Source organism: Arvicola amphibius, chromosome 7, assembly GCF_903992535.2.
Source record: "Arvicola amphibius chromosome 7, mArvAmp1.2, whole genome shotgun sequence".
NCBI classification, from domain to species: Eukaryota; Metazoa; Chordata; class Mammalia; order Rodentia; family Cricetidae; genus Arvicola; species Arvicola amphibius.
Window position 1 is genome coordinate 30291369 of NC_052053.1, and position 19328 is coordinate 30310696.

The following is a 19328-nucleotide window of genomic DNA, read 5'->3' on the forward strand; positions in this document are numbered from 1 at the left end:
ATATCCCCTTCCCCCTCACCCTGATCCTGAGCTTTTTGTCCACCAGCAAAGCCTGCCTAGCGCCTTCTGATTGTGCCAGAACCCGGGCCTGCGAGCCATCCTGCACTCTACCCTAGAGGGCGCACTGCCTACACGTTCCGCCAACTAGGCGTCCGCGCTGGCTCCCAGGCTCCATAAAAGGGGAGGAGGCGGATCAGTTTCCTTCTCTCATTGAGAAAGCAGACGGGATTGGAAGGCTCGGCGTATAAAGCCGCGCAGAGAGCGTGAAACAAAGCAGACCGATTGGAATTGGACTTGGGAGGAGAGGCGCGGAGTCAGGCAGAAAACTTGTTGGAGGGGAGTTAAGAGCCGCCGCCTCTCCATTGCGCTGTGCTTAAGGGGCTCCCACCGGCCTTGCGATTTATTTTTTTAGTCTGCTTTTTATAAAGAGAAGTCTATATATATTTTTTTTCTGAAGAGAAAAATTTCTGTTCCAAGAGAAAATAAGGCAACATCAATGAAGGAGAGAAGAGCCAGCCAGAAATTATCCAGTAAATCTATCATGGATCCTAATCAGAACGTGAAATGCAAGATAGTAGTAGTGGGCGACAGCCAGTGTGGGAAAACAGCTCTGCTTCACGTCTTCGCAAAGGACTGCTTCCCCGAAGTGAGTGTAACGGGCACGGCTCTGAGGGGAGCTGCCGGTGGGGTCCCCAGTCTGGAAGAGAGCGTCTGCTCGCTGTGATTTTCCTCTTCAAAGTCGCCCTCATGCCGAGCCGGTCTCCACTGCCACACTGCTCGGAAGGGAAAGTGCCCTGGGAACCTCTGGGCTGGGATGTGCCAGCACCTTGGGCTCTTGACCCCTCCGAAACTTGCTGGTTCCAGAGTGGCGAGCCGGATGGGAAAACCTGGGTGGGCTCTCGGGAGGGTGCTGCGTGTTTAGTGTGTAGCGGGGGGTGCGTTTTTTTTAAATTGGGGTCTTGGGGTGTTTCCCATAAAGTATTCGATGCATGTTAATGCTTTTAATAATCACTTTGCCATTTTTTCCTTCTTCTTCTGTCCCTTTCGTTTGTCCAGAATTACGTCCCTACGGTATTTGAGAATTACACGGCCAGTTTTGAAATCGACACACAAAGAATAGAGTTGAGCCTGTGGGACACTTCAGGTAAGAACACACCGCGTGGCTCTCTGGGCCGGTGCGCCGCGGGGCTCGGGATCTGGTGCCCTGTCCGCTAACGTGGCCCCTAGAAGACTCGAGCTGCGGGAAAATGCTATCCTTCTTGGGCAGGGGTGACGATGGGTGATTGTGGCCTTGGGGACAAGAGGACGCTGTGTGTCCGGGGGTGACGCTGCTGGAGCAGCCTCCTGTGGCCGCGTGGCCTGTGCTGTCCGTGCTTGGGGCCGTGCCGGAGCAGGCCGCCAGAGTGGCCGGGTGCTGGAGCATGCCGAGCAGCGTGGAGCCCTCCCGCTCGCAGAGGAAGCCCCTCGTGGGTGTCACCAACCATCTGGTTGCGGAGCGGGGGGGGGGGGGGGCAGGGGCGCAGGCTGAGCTGGGAGAAGATCCCCGAAGCCACCCGGTTGCGTGCGGGTTCCGCGCTGGGGGAGAAGGGTGAACGGCCGCCGGCGGCGCCCAGTGACGCCTACTGCCAGGAATGCGCTGGTGGTGCGGGCAGCGGCCACCGCTGAGCCTCCGCCCCCGCAGCCTGCGTGTGACCGGCGCAGAGCTGCTTCTGCGGCCGCCTGGGGATTACTCTGTGCCAGCTCTCGGAACATGCCACTCCCTACCCCCATTGCTTCGGCCTCGCCCGCCTGCAGGGCCGCAGGCAGCACTGTTCGCCTTTGACCTTCCTGTCTACTTGAATTATTGGCGCCGTGGTGGGTTCTGTCCAGAGGTCTAGGGTTCAAGGCCGGGTTATTGCCTTCCCACGCGCCCACCCACCTCCGTGCTACGGAGGTGGGGGGGGACAGATCTCCGCGGGTGGGAAGGCTGGCGCCCAGGCTGACTTCGGTGATAGAGACAGTAAGGACAGCACTGAGCATCTCCTGGTACCCAAGCTCTAGAAAGCCAGGTCAGAGGCGCCCGGGGAGAAAGCGTGCTGTTTGTAAAAATCGTACCTTCTCTGGAGGAGCAGAAGCTACCAGGAAGGGAGGGGAAAGACCGGTGCGCGTGGGGAACTGGGCTGCCAGACAGATTCGGGCGAAACTGGCAAGGAGGAACGCACAAGCGCCAACACGCAGGGTTGCTGTCAGGCGGGGTGGCCTGAGGAGGAGCCGCGCTCAGCTGGGAGTGGCCTCGTGGAGCTTCAGCGAGCTTCCCACACCCTGGGCTGGAACCTCTAAGGGACCTGGGGGATTAGACAGCAGGAGGAAGGGGCCAGAGTCACAAGGTCTCCCGAGGCAGCCCCGGCACAAAGGCTAAAGGAAAGTCTCGCACCGGCGCCTCTCACGGTCGGTGCCAGATGCTCAGACTGCTGCAGTAAGAAGGATGGATCTAGTTTCCCCCTGGAGAGCCAGGCTCTTCCTTGAGCTGCGCCAAGGGCGGTTTTTTTTTTTTTTTTTTTTTTTTTTTTTTTTTTTTTTTTTTTTTTTTGGTGTTGTTGAGATTACATACACACATACACAGACTTGATACTATAGAGAAAGTGCTAGTGGAATTCTTACTACTAGTTTCTATCATAAGAATTATGGCATAGCGTAGTATTTTATTAGGCTCCTGTTCTCAGACATATCATGGTAATTGTTATGCCTAGTGGGCAGGACAGGTGGTGTGGTACCAGTAATTAGCACTAGCACTCCCTCTCTCCCACCGAGCCCTGTTTGGATAGCCCTGTTTGGACTTCTGCTCGATAAGAATTATTTAGTCGTGCAGTGGAGCAGTGGGGTCTGATACAGTCTTTGATACAAAGCTGTGTTTAGGTCTTAGCTCCTGGTTACCAGGGATTTCTGTGTGCAAATCTCTACCTCCCTGGGCCTCATTTTCATCATCTGTATAAAGAGGGTAGTCGCTGAGCTGGATAATGGGCAAGATCTCTCCCAGCTATCACATCTTGGCTTTAGTGTCTGGACAGGCAGGTCTTTTTGTTTCCCGGGACGTTGGGCTGGCTTCAGCTCCTAGTCTCAGTGGATCTGGCATCCCGTGCTGAGGTTCTCACAGCCTGCAAACCAAGCCAGCTTCTGAGCTGAGCCAGGCTTCCTGGTGGATTTAGGAATGAGACTATTTGGATAAGAAGGGGGATGGGTGGACTCTTAGGAATGCTGGGCTGTACATCTCGAGCTCCAGGAGTCACAAGACCACCCACGGAGATTTTAGATTAGGTGCCCATGGGCCAAACTTGCCACCCCCCTCCTCTTAAGAGAGCAAAGGCACAAGCCTTTCAAGGCCTAGCGAATAAACCAATGGGTATGAACAGCGTATAGTGGGAGGCTGTTGCAAATATCACCAGATATTTTCAAGCCTTAGAACTATGTAGTTCACAGTCTCTGCATGCAATAGTCACCCATAAAACCTAAAGGATGACCAAATTAATAATGATGTGCATAGTTGCCAAAGAGACAGGGCTCCTGGCATTAATTGTCACTGAATTACCTGTGCCTTGTGAATGGCAACTTCATAAATATTGATTTTCATCAAATTAATCACCTGAAATGAAATCAGTAGTGAAACAATGGCTTATGTTTTTATTTAGTGAAAGGAAACTGTGTGCATGTTCCTGTAAAATGTGACGGTTTGAAAGCTGATTGCAGCAGTATTATACTGCAAAATTATCCAGTTGTGAAGCCTTACTTAAAATTTAGGTTTACACAAATGGAAAAGGAGACATAGCAAATTATTTGGGGTTCCACTGTGTTGTCTGTAAAGTGAGATGTTAGTTAATTAAACACAGTCACAGAATATTGCTTAAATTCTAGGAATAGGTTGTTTCTACCAAAAGTAGCTTCCAGTAGGAAGTTTATGCTTCCCAATAATCTTGCCATCTTTCCTATTCCCTTGCTTTTGCTGACAAGCTCCTGAAGATTTTTTTTTAACATTTTCTCACCCACAAAGACATTATTTTGTTGAGATGTGAAAATAGATGCATATACTTTATGCCTCTCTTATGTTTGATTTTCCCCACACTACAGTCTTATCTCTAGAGAGAAGATCAAAACCGAGTTCATAGAGCCCTGAATGTAATGTTTTCCTCTCTTCTAAGACTATGTGAGAGAGATTCCTGTTGAGAACATTGGGAGGGGAGAGGATATAAACTGTGCCCTTTGGTTGTATTGCTATTGTATTCAGTCTTCCAACAGAGGAACAAACATTAAGGAAACAGAAGCAATTTTTTTTTCGGGCTTCCTATCTATGCATGAACCACAGCTCCTAAGTGTTTGTCTCCCCCGGAAGCAGTCATGTGATCACACATAAGCAAAACTGCCCATTGGAATAAGGGGAAGGATACCAGACAGAAGCAGAATATGAGAATTCATTGCTCTTTGGGGGACCAGGCAGTTACGATCTCCTTCCTCTCTGTTCCTCTTCCTTCTTCCTGAATCTACTATAAGCAGGTCCTCTTTTAGACCTAGGATGAATCCATCTTATGAAGCACTTCATTCTTGAACACTAGTGACCTCTTCCAACTGGTTACCAATGTGTTTCCCCATGAGGCTTCCCCAGCAGTTTGTGGAAGTCAACCCAGTCCTTAGGTCGGTGGTTCTCAACCATCCTAACACTGTGACCCTTTAATACAGTTCCTCACGTTGTAGTGACCCTCCAACCATAAAATTATTTTTGTTGCTATTTCATAACTGCAATTTTGCTACTCTTATGGATCATTATGTAAATATCTGATATGCAGAGAGCCTTAGGCCCCTGTGATAGATTCATTGAACACCCCCAGGGGGTCTTGAACCACGAGTTGAGAGCCACTACTTTAGGTGAGGAACAGAGTCTTCCTGTGTTTCCCAGGCACTTACCAATCACAACAGCCACAGTGGCATGGGGCCAGTTGACTCGTAGGGCTACTAAAATACTCCAGAGGGCTGGAGAGATGGCTCAGCGGTTAAGAGCATTGCCTGCTCTTCCAAAGGTCCTGAGTTCAATTCCCAGCAACCACATGGTGGCTCACAACCATCTGTAATAAGGTCTGGTGGCCTCTTCTGGCAAGCTGTATACATAAATAAATAAATAAAATATTAAAAAAAAAAAAAATAAAATACTCCAGAGTTAACAAAATCTTACTATAAAGAGGAAAATCTTCTAAAATGAGGAATTTCTAAAGGTAATATCAGGGGGAGGGGCCCTTCTTCCTTTTTACTGAAAAATATTTTCTTTTCATTAGTAAATGAGTTTATTAATGACTGCAGAAATGTGCTGGAGAATATTCAGAATTTCCCAAATGAGATGTGTGTGTGTGTGTGTGTGTGTGTGTGTGTGTGTGTGTGTGAGAGAGAGAGAGAGAGAGAGAGAGAGAGAGAGGGAGAGAGAGAGAGACAGAGAGACATACAGAGAGACAGAGAGAGAGAGAGAGAGAAGAGTTATGGCGTTTTAAAGTAAGAAGTGAAGCCAAAGTAGTTCTAAGAGTTTGTATTTGAAAAATCTGCTATGCTTGCCAAACACAGAAGCAATTTGTAACATGAAGCCAAATGCCTACTAATAATAGAAAGTTTGTCATGTAAAGATCACCATATCTTTTCCTAGAACTAGATGGCAGGGTAATTTCCGCATATGTGATTTAGGGAGTAATAGCCATTCATGTCAGCTTTTAACCAGGGCAAGTTAATGCACATTTTATTTAAAGCATATTATTAAAGTATTCGATTCAACTGCTGATTCCCAGTTAATAACTGTGTTATTGCCCTGTGAAAACTCTTTTGAATCTTAATATGCTATGAACACCTTTCTGGTTCTGAATGCTAACGTTAACACTTCCTATATTTGCTTCTAGTATTATTTTTTTTTTAAAAGACCTTATTCCCCACATTTTATATTCGGAGCAACAGATAAAAATCTTAGTTACTTTACTTTGAAGACAGCCTTCAGAATAAACACAAATCTAAGAGAAAAGGTATATTTCAACTTTTGCATCAAATCCGAAGGCCAGTCTTGACGACAAGTGCCCTAACGAAGTAGTCCCTGGCAAGAATGGAAATGCTTCGACAGTTTTTGGAGACTCATCTTTGTATTAACCAAGGGAAACAGTTTAAAAGGAGACTGCTTATTCTTTTTTGTGATTTAAAAATATAAATGAGCACATCTGGGCACGATAGGAAGCTGTGATTGTAAAATAGGTTTGCCAGCTGCCAGCCCTGCTGTTGCTGTGATGGGGGAAGGGCAGGCTGTCTCCTGTCCTCAGGTTACTTCCAGTCTACGTAGGGTGACAAGACAAGACAAAAATGCTGTGATTATAGTTAAAAATTTAAAAATACCCGCACTTCCTCCAGGGTAAAGTAAGAAACCAAATGAAAAGCCCCGAAAAAAGTATGGGGTGCAGCCAGGAGAAAATGCCTGTGGTCTTGGACACGATTGAGGAATCCTTCCCAGGGCATCTTTTATGAACTCTCCATAGTCAAACAGGAATTTAGAAACCATGGTTACAGGAAGAGGCACCTCGGTGGGAATGGTGGGTTCACCTGCAGCAACAAGACTCAAGAGGCGTTGGATGCCTGTGCCGAGTCCAAGCCCCCAGCTTAGGTCTTCCGGCCCATTAAAGCTCCCATAGTTCGGGCTCTCCTCTACAACTTGACTCAGCTCCCCCAAAGTCCTTAAAGTCCCTTGCTCTTTAAAACATGCTTGCACATAATGGTGATCAGGGAAAACTCAGATTCTCGAAGTTGAGATTTCCGACCTGAGCGTCTCAGAGGTAGGCTAAGAATTCAGGATAGGCTAAGAGTCTACAAACTCATCAGAAAATGGTTTTGATCTGAACAGCAGAACACACTCCACAGAACCAGGTATTTCACTGAGTCATGATGATCCTTGGGACCTAGGGTGTGTAAGTCATGCCCAGCTGTTAAACTGAGGCTTCATACACTGATCTGTGGGCTAGGGTTAGACACAGCTTGACTGGAGGCAAATCTTCATCTGGCTCTAGACTTCTTTTTTTCTCCCCTACCCCATTCAGTGCCAGCTTCTTTTCCAATTTGGCTTTTCCTGAGTTGCACATTTGAGCAAGGTGTCCAGATCAGTCATTCTAACGCTCCTGAAGTAACCAGGTGCTATTAATTTCTTCATTAATAGTAGTTTCTCTTGCATGGAAATAGGTCACCGTGGACCCCTGGTTTCTCCACTTAGCTCGTGATGCATGGTAGGGTGTGCCAAATGAATCAGCTGGGCCTCTGTCATTTTTTTGATGTCCTTGAAATGTCTTCTGGTTTAAACATATTGGCAACATTCACAGAGTCCTTTTTGGCAAAAATTCATACTTTTCCAACACAGAAAGCAAGCTGTTTCAAAAGTTTGGGCAGGTGTTGCGCACAGTGGTTTAGAAACACAAGCCTAATGTTACAGTATGTGGAAAGGTGAACGCACTTGAGGGACTCCATGCTAAGATAATGGACTTTTGCATAGCTGTGGAAACCAAATGGCTTTAGTCTGGATTGAATGATAATGTGACTTTTTAAAACTTACATACTCTTATCCCATCAAGTTCTGATTTATTGTGGATCCACTGTCAGTCAAATGGGAGGATTCCTATTATTTTAAAGTATCTCGAGATTGAGAATTCCTATCAAAATGCTACTTAGAGCCCTCAAATAGCGACATCAATTTTACCCCTCTGAACTTATATCCAATTGTATACCTGTGTACAGCCCGCAGAATTAGAACACACATAACTGCCCACATGTTTTCATAAGCACAATTTCCAAGACTCTGATTCAGTAGAAGACACAAACAAAATATCATTAACATGCCGGGTGGTGGTGGCATTTGGGGGCACTGATGTCTGTGATACTGTCATTTGGGGGAAGCCTTCAGCAGAACGTTACACTGAAACAGAATCTCAAGGTCTTGTTTAGACTCAACTCCCATTCCTGAGCCTGATGCTCTCCTACGGCATCCCCTCATGGGGCTTACTACCCTACCCGTGTGTCCTTGGTGAACACCAAAAGAATCACAATTTACTGTATTTTCTTTTTGGCCCCAAACATCCACTATTCCCAACTTCCTGTTCTTGAGGAATTTATTTAGGGAGAGCGTCCATCTTACTTCATGGGTAAGGGGTTAGGCTTTGAAAATGCCCAGTGAGAAGGATTCCCAGTTTGCAGACTGTTCTAAAGCTTCAGTGCTTGAACTGGTTTCGCCTCCCTTTCAGGCATACCTCTTCTTCCACATGCGTTTAGTTATGTACATATATGGCATGCTGCACCTCCGCAGTGGGGTGACTTCAGCAGGCAGGTATGTGTCTGAAGAGGGAGTTTCAAGGTGAGGCACTGGGTGACTATTCTTGGGCTGGAAATTTGCCTCTCACCCCAAATTAATGATCTTGAAGACAAGGGTGTGTGGACGTGCCATTGCAAAAGTCTTTCAGAACTTTGTCGGTGTTTGCCAAAGGACAACGACGAGCCCCCAAAGCAGGCTTGTTCTAATCTATGCCTGGATAAAGTCTTTCAGCTGGTGGGTGGGGGTGGGCAGGATGAGACACTTGTTTCACATATAGTCCAGTTATGTCTTTACACTAATACAGCTCCCTGCTGTTTCCCTATGGAGAGACTGTTAGGTTACTTGCTTAACAAGGACCTTAAGAAACAGTGCTGTCTTTAAGAAAAAGGTCCCTCTGCCTGAAGCCTAGTCCACATGCTGAGACAGTTTGACTTCACAAGCAAAGCTTCATAATCTAGGATTATTGGGCTTCAACTATAGTCCATCCTTAGACACGGAAGTACAGACGGTGTGCAACATCAGGACCATTTAAGCGCACCAGAAGACACGTTCAGTTAGTGCCTGGTGTGCTTAGCTAGGGTCTACAGAAATGAGTCTTTCTGGAAGCCTGCCTTCCCACGTTCTCGGGGGATGCAGCAGGCTACAGGAGTCGTGGGCTGGCAGTGGTCTCACTTCTTGGCTTGCTTTCCACTCCTTTTGGAGTCTCTCCTGTCTTCTGGCCTCCTCAGTTGACAGGGCATTCCTAGGATTCTTCCCACACATGCCTACTCCCCTTGTGCAATTACAGGGCCCTATAGGGAAGAACACAGAAGAAAGGATCCTCTTACCCAATGAGCTGTTACACATTTCCTGTTAGGCCGGTTGGTTCTGCAATCCTATCATTCACTTTCTTATTCTGAAAGGAAAAAAAAAAAAAGGAAACAATAGTTTTGTTTTGTTTTTCTGAAAAAAGAAATTGACCTTAAGCTCTCAAAAAACATCTTCTGTGTCATCTTACTTTTCTCGTTGGTGGTCACATTACAGTTATGACTAATGAATTTGTGGATCCATTTTATTAGTGCCCTTGGCACTTGTTGATCAAAAAGCTGCCTTGTTTACTGTAGGGGCTTGAACTAGGCTCAGATCAAAGTGCTGCTCCTAATTAGACCTTGTTAAAAGCGCTTCAGAGTTCCCGCTTCACCTCCGAGCTCAGTGGCTGGTTTCTCAGGGAGTGTTACACTATATGTGTATTTTCATCCAAACTGCCAAGCCAAATGCAAACAAAAGCAGAAACAGGCCTCCAGGAGAATCCTGGTTGATGGGAAGAGAACTGTTTCTTTTTAAAGTCAATCAAGAGGGTAAATTTCTCACTTATTTGCATATAGCTACTGAGCACAAAAGCTGCCTTGGTTTCTTTTCCTTCCTTTCTTTTCTCTCTCTCTCTCTCTCTCTCTCTCTTTCTTTCTTTCTTTTCTCTCTCTCTTTCTTTTTTCTCTCTCTCTTTCTCTCTTTCTTTCTTTCTTTCTTTCTTTCTTTTCTTTTTTTCTTTCTTTCTTTCTCATAAGCAAGCAATCCCCTGCCTGTGACAGAGGGCTGAGCACACAAAGCCAGATCCCTTTGTGGCCTTAAGATGGGTGGGGGAGGGGAAACAGCCCACAAAGGGCAGGGTGTTCTCTGCAGCCACATGGTGACTGGAATGTTGCAACCCGGGTCTCTGGATTTTCCCAGCAGTCCCAAGTTTAATTAAATTAGTTTTGCCCCTTTGACTTTCTTCAGTCACCTTTGGACAAGATGGTCTCCATTATCCTGGACAATAGCCCGGCTCTGCCATGCAGTGCGGGCAGCATCCTGTCCTGAGGGAGCCTGGCACCTGCAGATGCTAGTCCTGCTCTGTAGGCCTGGAGACTGGAAAGCATGAGACCTGAGCTTTCTGACACCTGTTCCGCTGACACGGGCTGGCCCTGACTGTGCGGGTCGGGTCAGGTCATTTAATCTAGCTTTGAAGAGCAGAAGAGAGGCTCCTCTGTCTTCCTTTGAATTTTCTTCTCCTTCCCGTCCTGTCTGGCTATCAGAAAAGAGATATTCTAATGCTTACAGCCAGAGCTGGGTGGAACTTAGACTTTGGACACACAAACAAGGAAAGTTACAGTGGAGAGAGCCGGAACTGCAGAACTAATGGAAAACAGCAATATATTCGTATAGGGTAAAGCCGCCCCTCTCAAGAAAAGCTTAAACTGAACTCAAGTGAATTAAGTGAATTATTCTCATCACCTCGAATTTCTTCAAGTGGCTGAAAGGGTGACCATTTTTAGCAAGGGCTTCATTTGTGTGTGTGTGTGTGTGTGTGTGTGTGTGTGCATCTTGATATTTCAAGTCACAAGACTTATTCAGTTTAGGCCTCTAACTGTGGGAAAGTACCTTCTCATGCAGGCTTTGTTAGCTCACTTCCGCCTTCCAGTGGCCAGTGGGAAGCTGCTGCCTTCCCTAAGAACTTCTTAGACTGCCTTCCGTGGTGGCAGTTTCCCTCTTGACCCCTAGAACATCCCCAGCTCAGCAGACTCACGTTCTCCATCTCTAAAACAGCTAGGGAAGCAGGCAGGCACACTGGGGCCAGGGTTTGCAGTGAGTGCCCAGGGCTCAGAACACCTACGCCAACTACCCTAACTTCTAGGACACGGGAACAGGCTCCAGAAGGTCCATTGTCTTTGTACTGTTTCCTTGGGACACGGTATCACTGAGTTGCCCCATGGAAAACTAATATGGAGATACCAGTGTCCTCATGTGGAGTGAGACCAGCTCAGTCCACTCAGGCAGGCTTCACACCTGTAATCCTCCTGCTTGTTAGAACCTTGTCCACCAGGCCTACAAAGGGTTTATTTATTTATTTATTTTTTGAAAGCCTCCCCCCTCCTCATTTTGACTTTGACTACTGAAGTTTTGACTTAGGGAATACATGCTATGTTTTTTTTTTTTCTGCCAGAAATGCAAGATTATGTCAAAACTAAATTAAAAGAAGTTTGAATGTATTTGCATTTGCCTAGGAAGTGGTTTGTTTCCGTGCTGTCTGCGAAAGGGCTGTGTGATGGAAATCGGTTCATCAAAGCAGCAACTGATAAGTTATCTTTATAGTCAAACTATTTCATAATCCATAATTATTGGCCTTGCGTGAATTCCCAGCACTTGGAATTCATAAAGGTGCCTAAAAAAGAAAGTACGAAATGACCAGAAAGTTCTGTGGTTCGGCTGATTGGGTGCATACTTGCACTTTTAGAGGACTTTGGGTTTCACCAAGGCCAGGTCCTTGGATTGTGTCCTGCTGTCGTGTGGCAGGTAGAACTATGCAGAAAAGGTCACATTGTCCAAACATGGCATTTATGACATTCTTGGTTGTAGCAGGAAACAAACTTACACAGGGCTTGGGGTTAAATGTAAGCAAGCTCAAAGGTCAAAGGCTTAGCCAGACTTGTAACCGGAGACAGAGTGACACCCATGTGCCTTGCTGTGGCTCTCTATGTATGTATCATCAATCTTGCCTTCTTCCTTCCTCCCTCCCCCATTCAACTATTGGATTAATCTTCAGTTTGGATCTTTTTCCCAGGAAACAGCTCCGTTTCTAGTGGCCGCTGTCCCTTAGCCTTTGACCGCAGCAATAGCACAGCCACAATACATCTGGTTAATATGTACGCATCTCTCCCTAAATTCCAGCGGTCACCTGGGTTTGCTCAGATCCCACGGATATAGGTTGTCTCTCTCTTCATCTTAGGATTGAAGAATCAGAGGCGTACCCCGTCCTAAAGCATGGGCTTCTCCCTGTTTAGTGGTGAGAATGGCTTTGTGCTCAAGATCCCTTGGTCCCACACCCTACTTGCTTCATCTAGGTTCCCTCTGACGTTAATCCTTGAACTCTATCAATTTGTACCTTAAGTTCCTGACCTTCCCAGGAATTGAAGTCCCATGCACAGGAAGGACACTCTGATCTTCTAGTACAAGTAAATGGAGCTGTCTTTTGTGTACATGTTTGCATTTCTTTACAAAAAGGGATATGTGCAGGGGTCAGGAGTGAACGAGTACAGCAGGTGTTACATTATAACGGGGAAGGGGTTTGTCTCCGAGGGTAGAGTTAATACTTGAAAGATGATGGAGGTTTTTGTCTGAGACCTGTGTGTTTTGTTTCTTAGGTTCTCCTTACTATGACAACGTCCGTCCCCTCTCTTACCCGGATTCTGACGCTGTGCTCATCTGCTTTGACATCAGTAGACCGGAGACTCTGGACAGTGTCTTAAAAAAGGTAAGTGTCCAGTCTGAACTTTTGCCTTATCTTCTCTGATGAAACCCTGGGAACTTCCACACCAAAACAAAGTTCCCACACACAAATGCCACGCGTTTGGGTCGTTAATCTGCTTCATAAAGCTCAGAACAAAATGCTTTTTATGATCTTCTATTGTTTGTTTTGGGGGAGGAAATGGTGCAGACCTATTATAAGGTCCTACCTGAGCCTTGTCTTCATTTGCCAGACTGTCCCTTATGTGTTTGCTGTTGATCTCAATTCCGATATTGACCTTAATTCAATAGGAGTTATTTTGACAAGGCAGTTGTATTTCAGTAATTTATTGAAGGTAGTATAAGAGAAATATGTGTAATAGGGCTTATCCCTAGACGTGAGACAAAGCGAATTATAATCAGATGCATACCAAATACTAGTAAACTATCAGTTATGCTGAACATGTATGTTATCACAGAGCCCTGGTTTCTGGAAGCAAAGGTCGGTCAGATCCTGTAGGTGGAGACGGAACTAGCAGAAGCTATGGACCAAAGGAACCAGGGCTAAGAGGGATGGTACCTGTTGCAGTTGGGTCTTGAGGCCTAAGAAGGCCACTGTGTATGTGTTCAGGGCTGATGCTTGACCTTTGTCGGACTTGGCCCCAGTGTAGTTATAAGAACTTGTTGTCAAGGAGTTTAGTGGAGTTTAGTGGGGGCGGGACTTTGCAGTTTAGTTGCTGCTTGGCCCGCAGCAACCTAGGCTTTGTTCTTTGGTAGCTCTTGATGGTCGTAAGTGCTTGTAGATGGGGCAGCGTACTAGTCACCTACTCTTGTGGGTGCTGTGGGGTTTGAGAGCGAGACTCTAGCTACACTACCCCTTTTTTCTGTGTACAGCAGAGGTGTCTAACAGCGAAGAGTGTCAGTGGGTTTCTGAGGCCTGGTCAGAGTGAGGAGGAGGAAGTGAGAGGCACCTGTGGAGATGTGCTGGTTTTTTGTTTGTATTTTTTGAGACAGGGTTTCTCTGTAGTTTCTAGAGCCTGTCCTGGAGCTAGCTCTTGTAGACCAGGCTGGTCTCGAACTCACAGAGATCCGCCTGCCTCTGCCTCCCGAGTGCTGGGATTAAAGGCGTGCGCCACCACCGCCCAGAACCTCGCCAGCAGTTCAGCGACTCTGCACTCTTCAGAGATTGAAGGGTCCTTTTTTAGTTTTTTGTTCCTTTCCATTCAGAGGAATATATGAAACACAGGTTGACTTTTGCTGAAATCTGTTAGGAATACACCTTCCCTGTCTCCAAAACCTGTAAACAAGGACAGGGGGAGGCCAGAAACATCACACAACCCATAACAACGTAACGATAACAACGTAACGACGTGCCTACCTGAGTCTGAAGATGAAAGGGGCTCTTATTTACTGGAGTTTGTACTTGATGTTAGTATTGGGTTATACATAATTTATGACAGAAAGCTTTTCTCCTGTCCTCCTTTGATTTTATTATCAAACAAATAGTGGCATTGGACCTGTAGATATTAATACAAGTGTTTGACATTTGTGTGAGGCTTAGGGCTCATGGTAACTTCACCTGCCTTTTGTCTTACGAGTCTTGAGGTCCATTAACATTGGAGAGTTCAGAGTGACTTAAGGTAGAAAAGATTTCTTCTGCTTTTCAGTTTTTTAGGAGCATGTGGTAGATAGAAACTCTTAAATAGTTGTGGGAGAGAAGGAAAAGCAAACCTCAAAGGACAGACCAGGCACTCTGTGGGTTACTGTCCTCCATCGTTCTGGGGTGCTTGGTACTCGATGCTATTGCCTATGCTACACCTTGAGACTCGCGGCCTCCTCCTTGGGTGGCCTCTTACATCACTCTTCCAGAATGCCCCGCTTCTCTGGTATTCCACTTAGAAAACATTATTGTCCCTTCTGCTCTGCGAATCCTCAGAGAGCCATAGCTACATCTTCATTACAATTCTTCACATAGCACAAGAGACTTCCGTGGATGGGCGTAGAGGGGTCTCGGGCCCTTTATCCCCTCATCTCTGGGAGCAGTGATTTTCTTGGGGTGTTTGGCTCCCATCCTGATGATGGAGAACTCTAGTTAGAACATACAAAACCATGAAAAGTCATTTACCTGCTGTAAAGGAAACAGCTGGCCTTTGTGCCAGGGACTTCTGGAAGTTGTCATAATTCCAGTTAGGACAGGAAATAATTAAATCGTAGACATGACAGCAGTGCTTAACAGTTGAAAAATAAAATCAAGGTCCTATGGGCTATAAAACTAGATGCTGTCCCGTACTAGTTCTCTGCGTAAGCTACGGTCTGCATCCGTTCAGCCACTTGAGTGGAAGCTCCTTGAAGCACCTTCTGCTTTACTAATCGTAGGCCAGATAAAGAGCTTCCAGCACATGGAAGCATGGCCCAGTCTTTCATGATGGAGTCTATGAAATGCATACTTTTGCTGATGTGGGCTAATTCTTATGCCCAGCCTTCCACCTGGTATTCAGAAACTCGGCACATCCGAGGATGTAGTCATCCCTTTGGGTATGTCATTATTGAGGTGCTTTTGTCTTTTAAATCCATCCATAATTAAGACATTGTTGAAGCCACCTTCTGTTGATTCCCAATACATTCATGGTGGGAGGAACCAGTGAGTCATGCAGAATATAAAGCAATATACACGGGCACTCTACAGTTTGGTATCTGCTTACTAATTAAATACAAGCTTGCTTCTTCACTTGAAGATGCATTCCAATGTCTGCCAGTGAGGAAATTGTTTTCATTGTAGGCATGTCAGTACTTTGTTACATTTCCTTTTATTTCCTCTTCCCTAGTGGAAAGGTGAAATCCAGGAGTTCTGTCCCAATACCAAGATGCTTTTGGTTGGCTGTAAGTCTGACCTGCGGACTGACGTCAGTACATTAGTGGAGCTCTCAAATCACCGGCAGACACCTGTGTCGTATGATCAGGTATGTGTTGTCAGTGGAGAAAAGTCACCTTTCAGTGAGAGTGAAAGGAAGGGAATATTGTCGGTAATAAATACAATGTAGCCGTTTTTCAAGAGGTGAGACCATGGTCAGCTGAAGTATGAAATGTTCTGCCATTCTGTAGTAAAAATCATCAGGAACTAGGGCGCACATACCGTTGATACCCTTGGATGCTTCTGCTCGCCAATGGTATTAAAGTTCAGCGTGTTTAAGAGAGAATGTGGTCAAAACCAGTGGTTCTCTCGAAGAGAGGTTAATGTTCTTAGGTGTCCAGTAAAATCCTAAGTCAAGTTGTTAATAAAGCAGACCACCTTTTGGATGTTCATCATGCATGGATGGCCCCAAAGGAAAGAAAATCTGTTTATTAACATTCTCCTAAAACTCACCACCAGATTCTAAAATTTTTCATGGCAAAATGCCTACAGCTGTACGTGGTATGTATCATTTAAGGTTTTCAGTTTTAGGGCTGGAGACGTAGCTCAATAGTAGAGCGCTTGCCCAGCAAGAGTAAGGCTTAGGGCTTCATATCCAGCAAGACAAAAACGTAAAAAAATTACTATACTCACCTTCTTACTATATCCATGGGCACTCTGAAGTTTGGTATCTACTTACTAATTAAATACAAGCTTCTTTCTTTATTTCCTATTAACAAACTCAATATAATCATAGAAACTGATTAATTAACTTTCTCAGCCCTGTGTTTTGTATAGCCTGCTGACTGGGGTTTGAGGGTCATTCATAGTAAGAGAGGAATGAGAGCCTCATGAAGGACCGGAATGGACTCTGGGGGCCAAAGCACCTTTGTCAGATCTATGTGGAAGACATAGTGTTCATGGTTTCAGTATGAGGCTATGCTTCACAGTGGCCCTGCATGTGACCTAGGAGTTACTCACTTCTGGTTCCACATGGCAGTGAGGGTCACATGACACCCTAGTGTCTCTATTGTTTCTTTGAGTCCTCCTCTTGGAAGTTGGGTGCTCAGGGTTTTACTGCTTGGGCAAATCAGTATTTTGGAAGCTGTGGGGAGATAGAGCAGTTTATACTGAGTAATATAACTTGAGGGCCTTAGGATTGGATATTGAATATTTAGAAAGTTACAAAGTAGCTCATTAAGGAAAAAAGAATATGTTTTTTTGCACCACTTGAAAAATCCATTGGGCATATTAAATATTTTCCCATGCAAGATTGCTTTGTGGCCTCTTAACACTATCCGACATCTCTCCAAAGTCTCCCTGCTGATGGAAATTCTTTCTTCTACTTCACAGGGAGCAAATATGGCCAAGCAGATCGGAGCCGCCACTTACATCGAATGCTCGGCGTTACAGTCAGAAAACAGCGTCAGGGACATTTTTCACGTCGCCACCTTGGCGTGTGTCAATAAGACAAATAAAAACGTTAAGCGGAACAAATCTCAGAGGGCCACAAAGCGGATTTCACACATGCCTAGCCGACCAGAACTCTCGGCAGTCGCTACAGACTTGCGAAAGGACAAAGCCAAGAGCTGCACTGTGATGTGAAGTTTTGCCGTCTTTAAGGAGGACGCGGGCATCCAGTGTAAAAAAAGATAAAAATTAAAAACTAAAAAAACAAGAGCAAACCGGAAAGATGGAGTCCAATGAAGTACACAGCCAAAGTCACATAGACACAGGCTTAGGAGGCCCTTGCAAGGCTACCCAGTGTTTGGAATCCTGTCCTTAGGTTGGGCATGTAGACCGCGTGGTGAGAAGTGAATATGTTGAAGAGTTTTGAGGTGTGACTTGACGACTATGCCAAAAACAAAGGGAGCTGTAAACGGGCTGGAGGAAGAGGAGCGCCAGAACCTCCGAGAAGAAAATCCATGCTCTGAATGGTGCTTGCCTGTTTTCGGTTTTGTTTTTCTGTTTTTGTTACAACCTATTCATGGATCTCTACTTCGATTTGATTTTTTTTCCCCAATGTTTTAATCTCATTTTCAGAAAGTATATATTAGTATACCGTCCTCGTCGGGGAACTCGCACTGTGACCTTAGCGTTTAGTTTTCTAGGGGATGTGGTCTAATTTCCTCCTAGCTCATCATTAAAATGGAAATTGTATCGGGACCCGTGGGATTCAAGAGGAAAACTTCACGAGGCTTTGAGATTCTTGACTTCCTGAAGGTCGCCGCTGCGTGAGATGGTTTGAAAGCAAGGCTTCGGTGCGGCCTTACGGGATGCGTGGACCAGCACTGCGAAGATCGCATAGATCAAATAGAAAAAAAAGAGTGTTGCTTTATATTCTGTCTGATGGTTTTGTTCATCCTTGTGGTTGTCATTAACAAGTGGTAAATTGCTCAATGTAATATTTTGTGCGCTGTTTAGAAAAGAGAGTGTGGTTTTGTTTTCCTTTTTTTTGCCATCGTTGATAAAAAAAAAACCCGTGAAGTCAAATAAAAGGTGTCTTGGTTTGATGTGATAGAGTGATTTCAAAGAGAAGCAGATGGATACTGTTTTCACCAGGAGAGATAAAAGGTGAAGGGATTGAAGCAGAGAGCACAGTTTGTGAGTGAGGTTGTCTGGGAGAAAGTCACGTTTCAGATACACAGAGCAAAAGGCTCTGGCACCTGCTATGCCCCCAGACTGGCAGCAGATAGTGAACTGTTGCCTTATGCCACCTCCTTCAAATGAACGTTGTCCTGACAAAGACCCCATGTGCCCAAGATTTCGAAAACCCCAGATAGAAAGAAAAAAAAAAGCCACCTATAATGTCAGCCCTGCTATGCGCCTAGAGCATTTCTCAAGTGACTGCTAAACGTCACTTAACCAGATTCAGGCAGGGCCAGGTTCAACACTTGATCATTGATAGAGTAAGAATCAGCATTTAAAATAGTTGAGCAGTTCCTTCCAGAGAGGATATCAGATAAGACCCTCTTCTAGGTGGTGCTTGCTGAAAACAAACTTTTTTTTTTCCCCCAATGATGATGCTTCGTTTTTGAAGCGCTGAAGCTGTGTTTCCATTAAACTGTGGCAGGAGGGGAGATTAAGATAATTACAGCACCCAGTTCTGTGTCTTACAAGCACTTTGTCTCTGCAAGAAAATGCCATTTCAGTCATTTCCCATGAAAGTCAGACATTCTGCCAACGTAGTGTGCTTTGACTGGCGTGGTGCTAGGCTCTGGGCAGTATTACAAAATAGCTGGCGAGTGCTTTCTGTATTTAAATATTGTAAAAAGAAAATAAGTTATATAACTGTTATAAAGCAGAACTTTTTGTTGCTTTTCTTTTTTTTTTTAATGTTGAAGTCACTTTGTATGTTTGTTTGGTCAGTGTTTCCACAGTATTTATTAAAACGTACGTGTTTTTGTTTTTGCTTTTGTTTTTCTTCAAATAAAAAAGTAACCATGTCTGTCTACTTGGGATGTTGTTTCCTCCTTCTTAACTGTTCAGCTATGCTCCTTCCGGGATGACAGCAGAATCCGAACTAAGATTTATGGACTTAGTAAAGTTCAGAATTTGAGTCTCGGCAACACTTTCTTGGAAAAAGACAAATCTATCTATAGAAGATGTTGACATATTGTTTTTAAAAAGACACAAGAAAATGGGTCATACTTCAGTGATTTGAACATATACAAAGCGAGGCACGATAGTGGATAGGATCAATCTGTAAAAAGTTAACAGAATTCCCTGGAAGTCTTTCATAGTGGAAATGAATGGTGCACGCCTAGGTTGGGCAAGGAGATTTAATGTGACCTTATTGTGTCACCTGGGGACCTAGAGATGCCCTTGCACAGTGTATTCTTGTTCAGCATCAGGCTTAGC

The 19328-nt window shown here is 45.2% G+C and overlaps 1 protein-coding gene across 1 annotated transcript; it reads left to right on the top strand.

Annotated features, from left to right (window-relative positions):
* Nucleotides 1–280: 280 nt before the first annotated feature.
* Rnd3 (Rho family GTPase 3) lies at nucleotides 281–18921 on the top strand. Its single transcript, XM_038336674.1, has 5 exons — nucleotides 281–646; nucleotides 1057–1144; nucleotides 12496–12605; nucleotides 15403–15537; nucleotides 16821–18921. The coding sequence occupies exons 1-5, from the start codon at nucleotides 497–499 to the stop codon at nucleotides 17070–17072; spliced, it is 735 nt and encodes a 244-aa protein (XP_038192602.1). The 5' UTR covers nucleotides 281–496; the 3' UTR covers nucleotides 17073–18921.
* The last annotated feature ends 407 nt before the right edge of the window (nucleotides 18922–19328 follow it).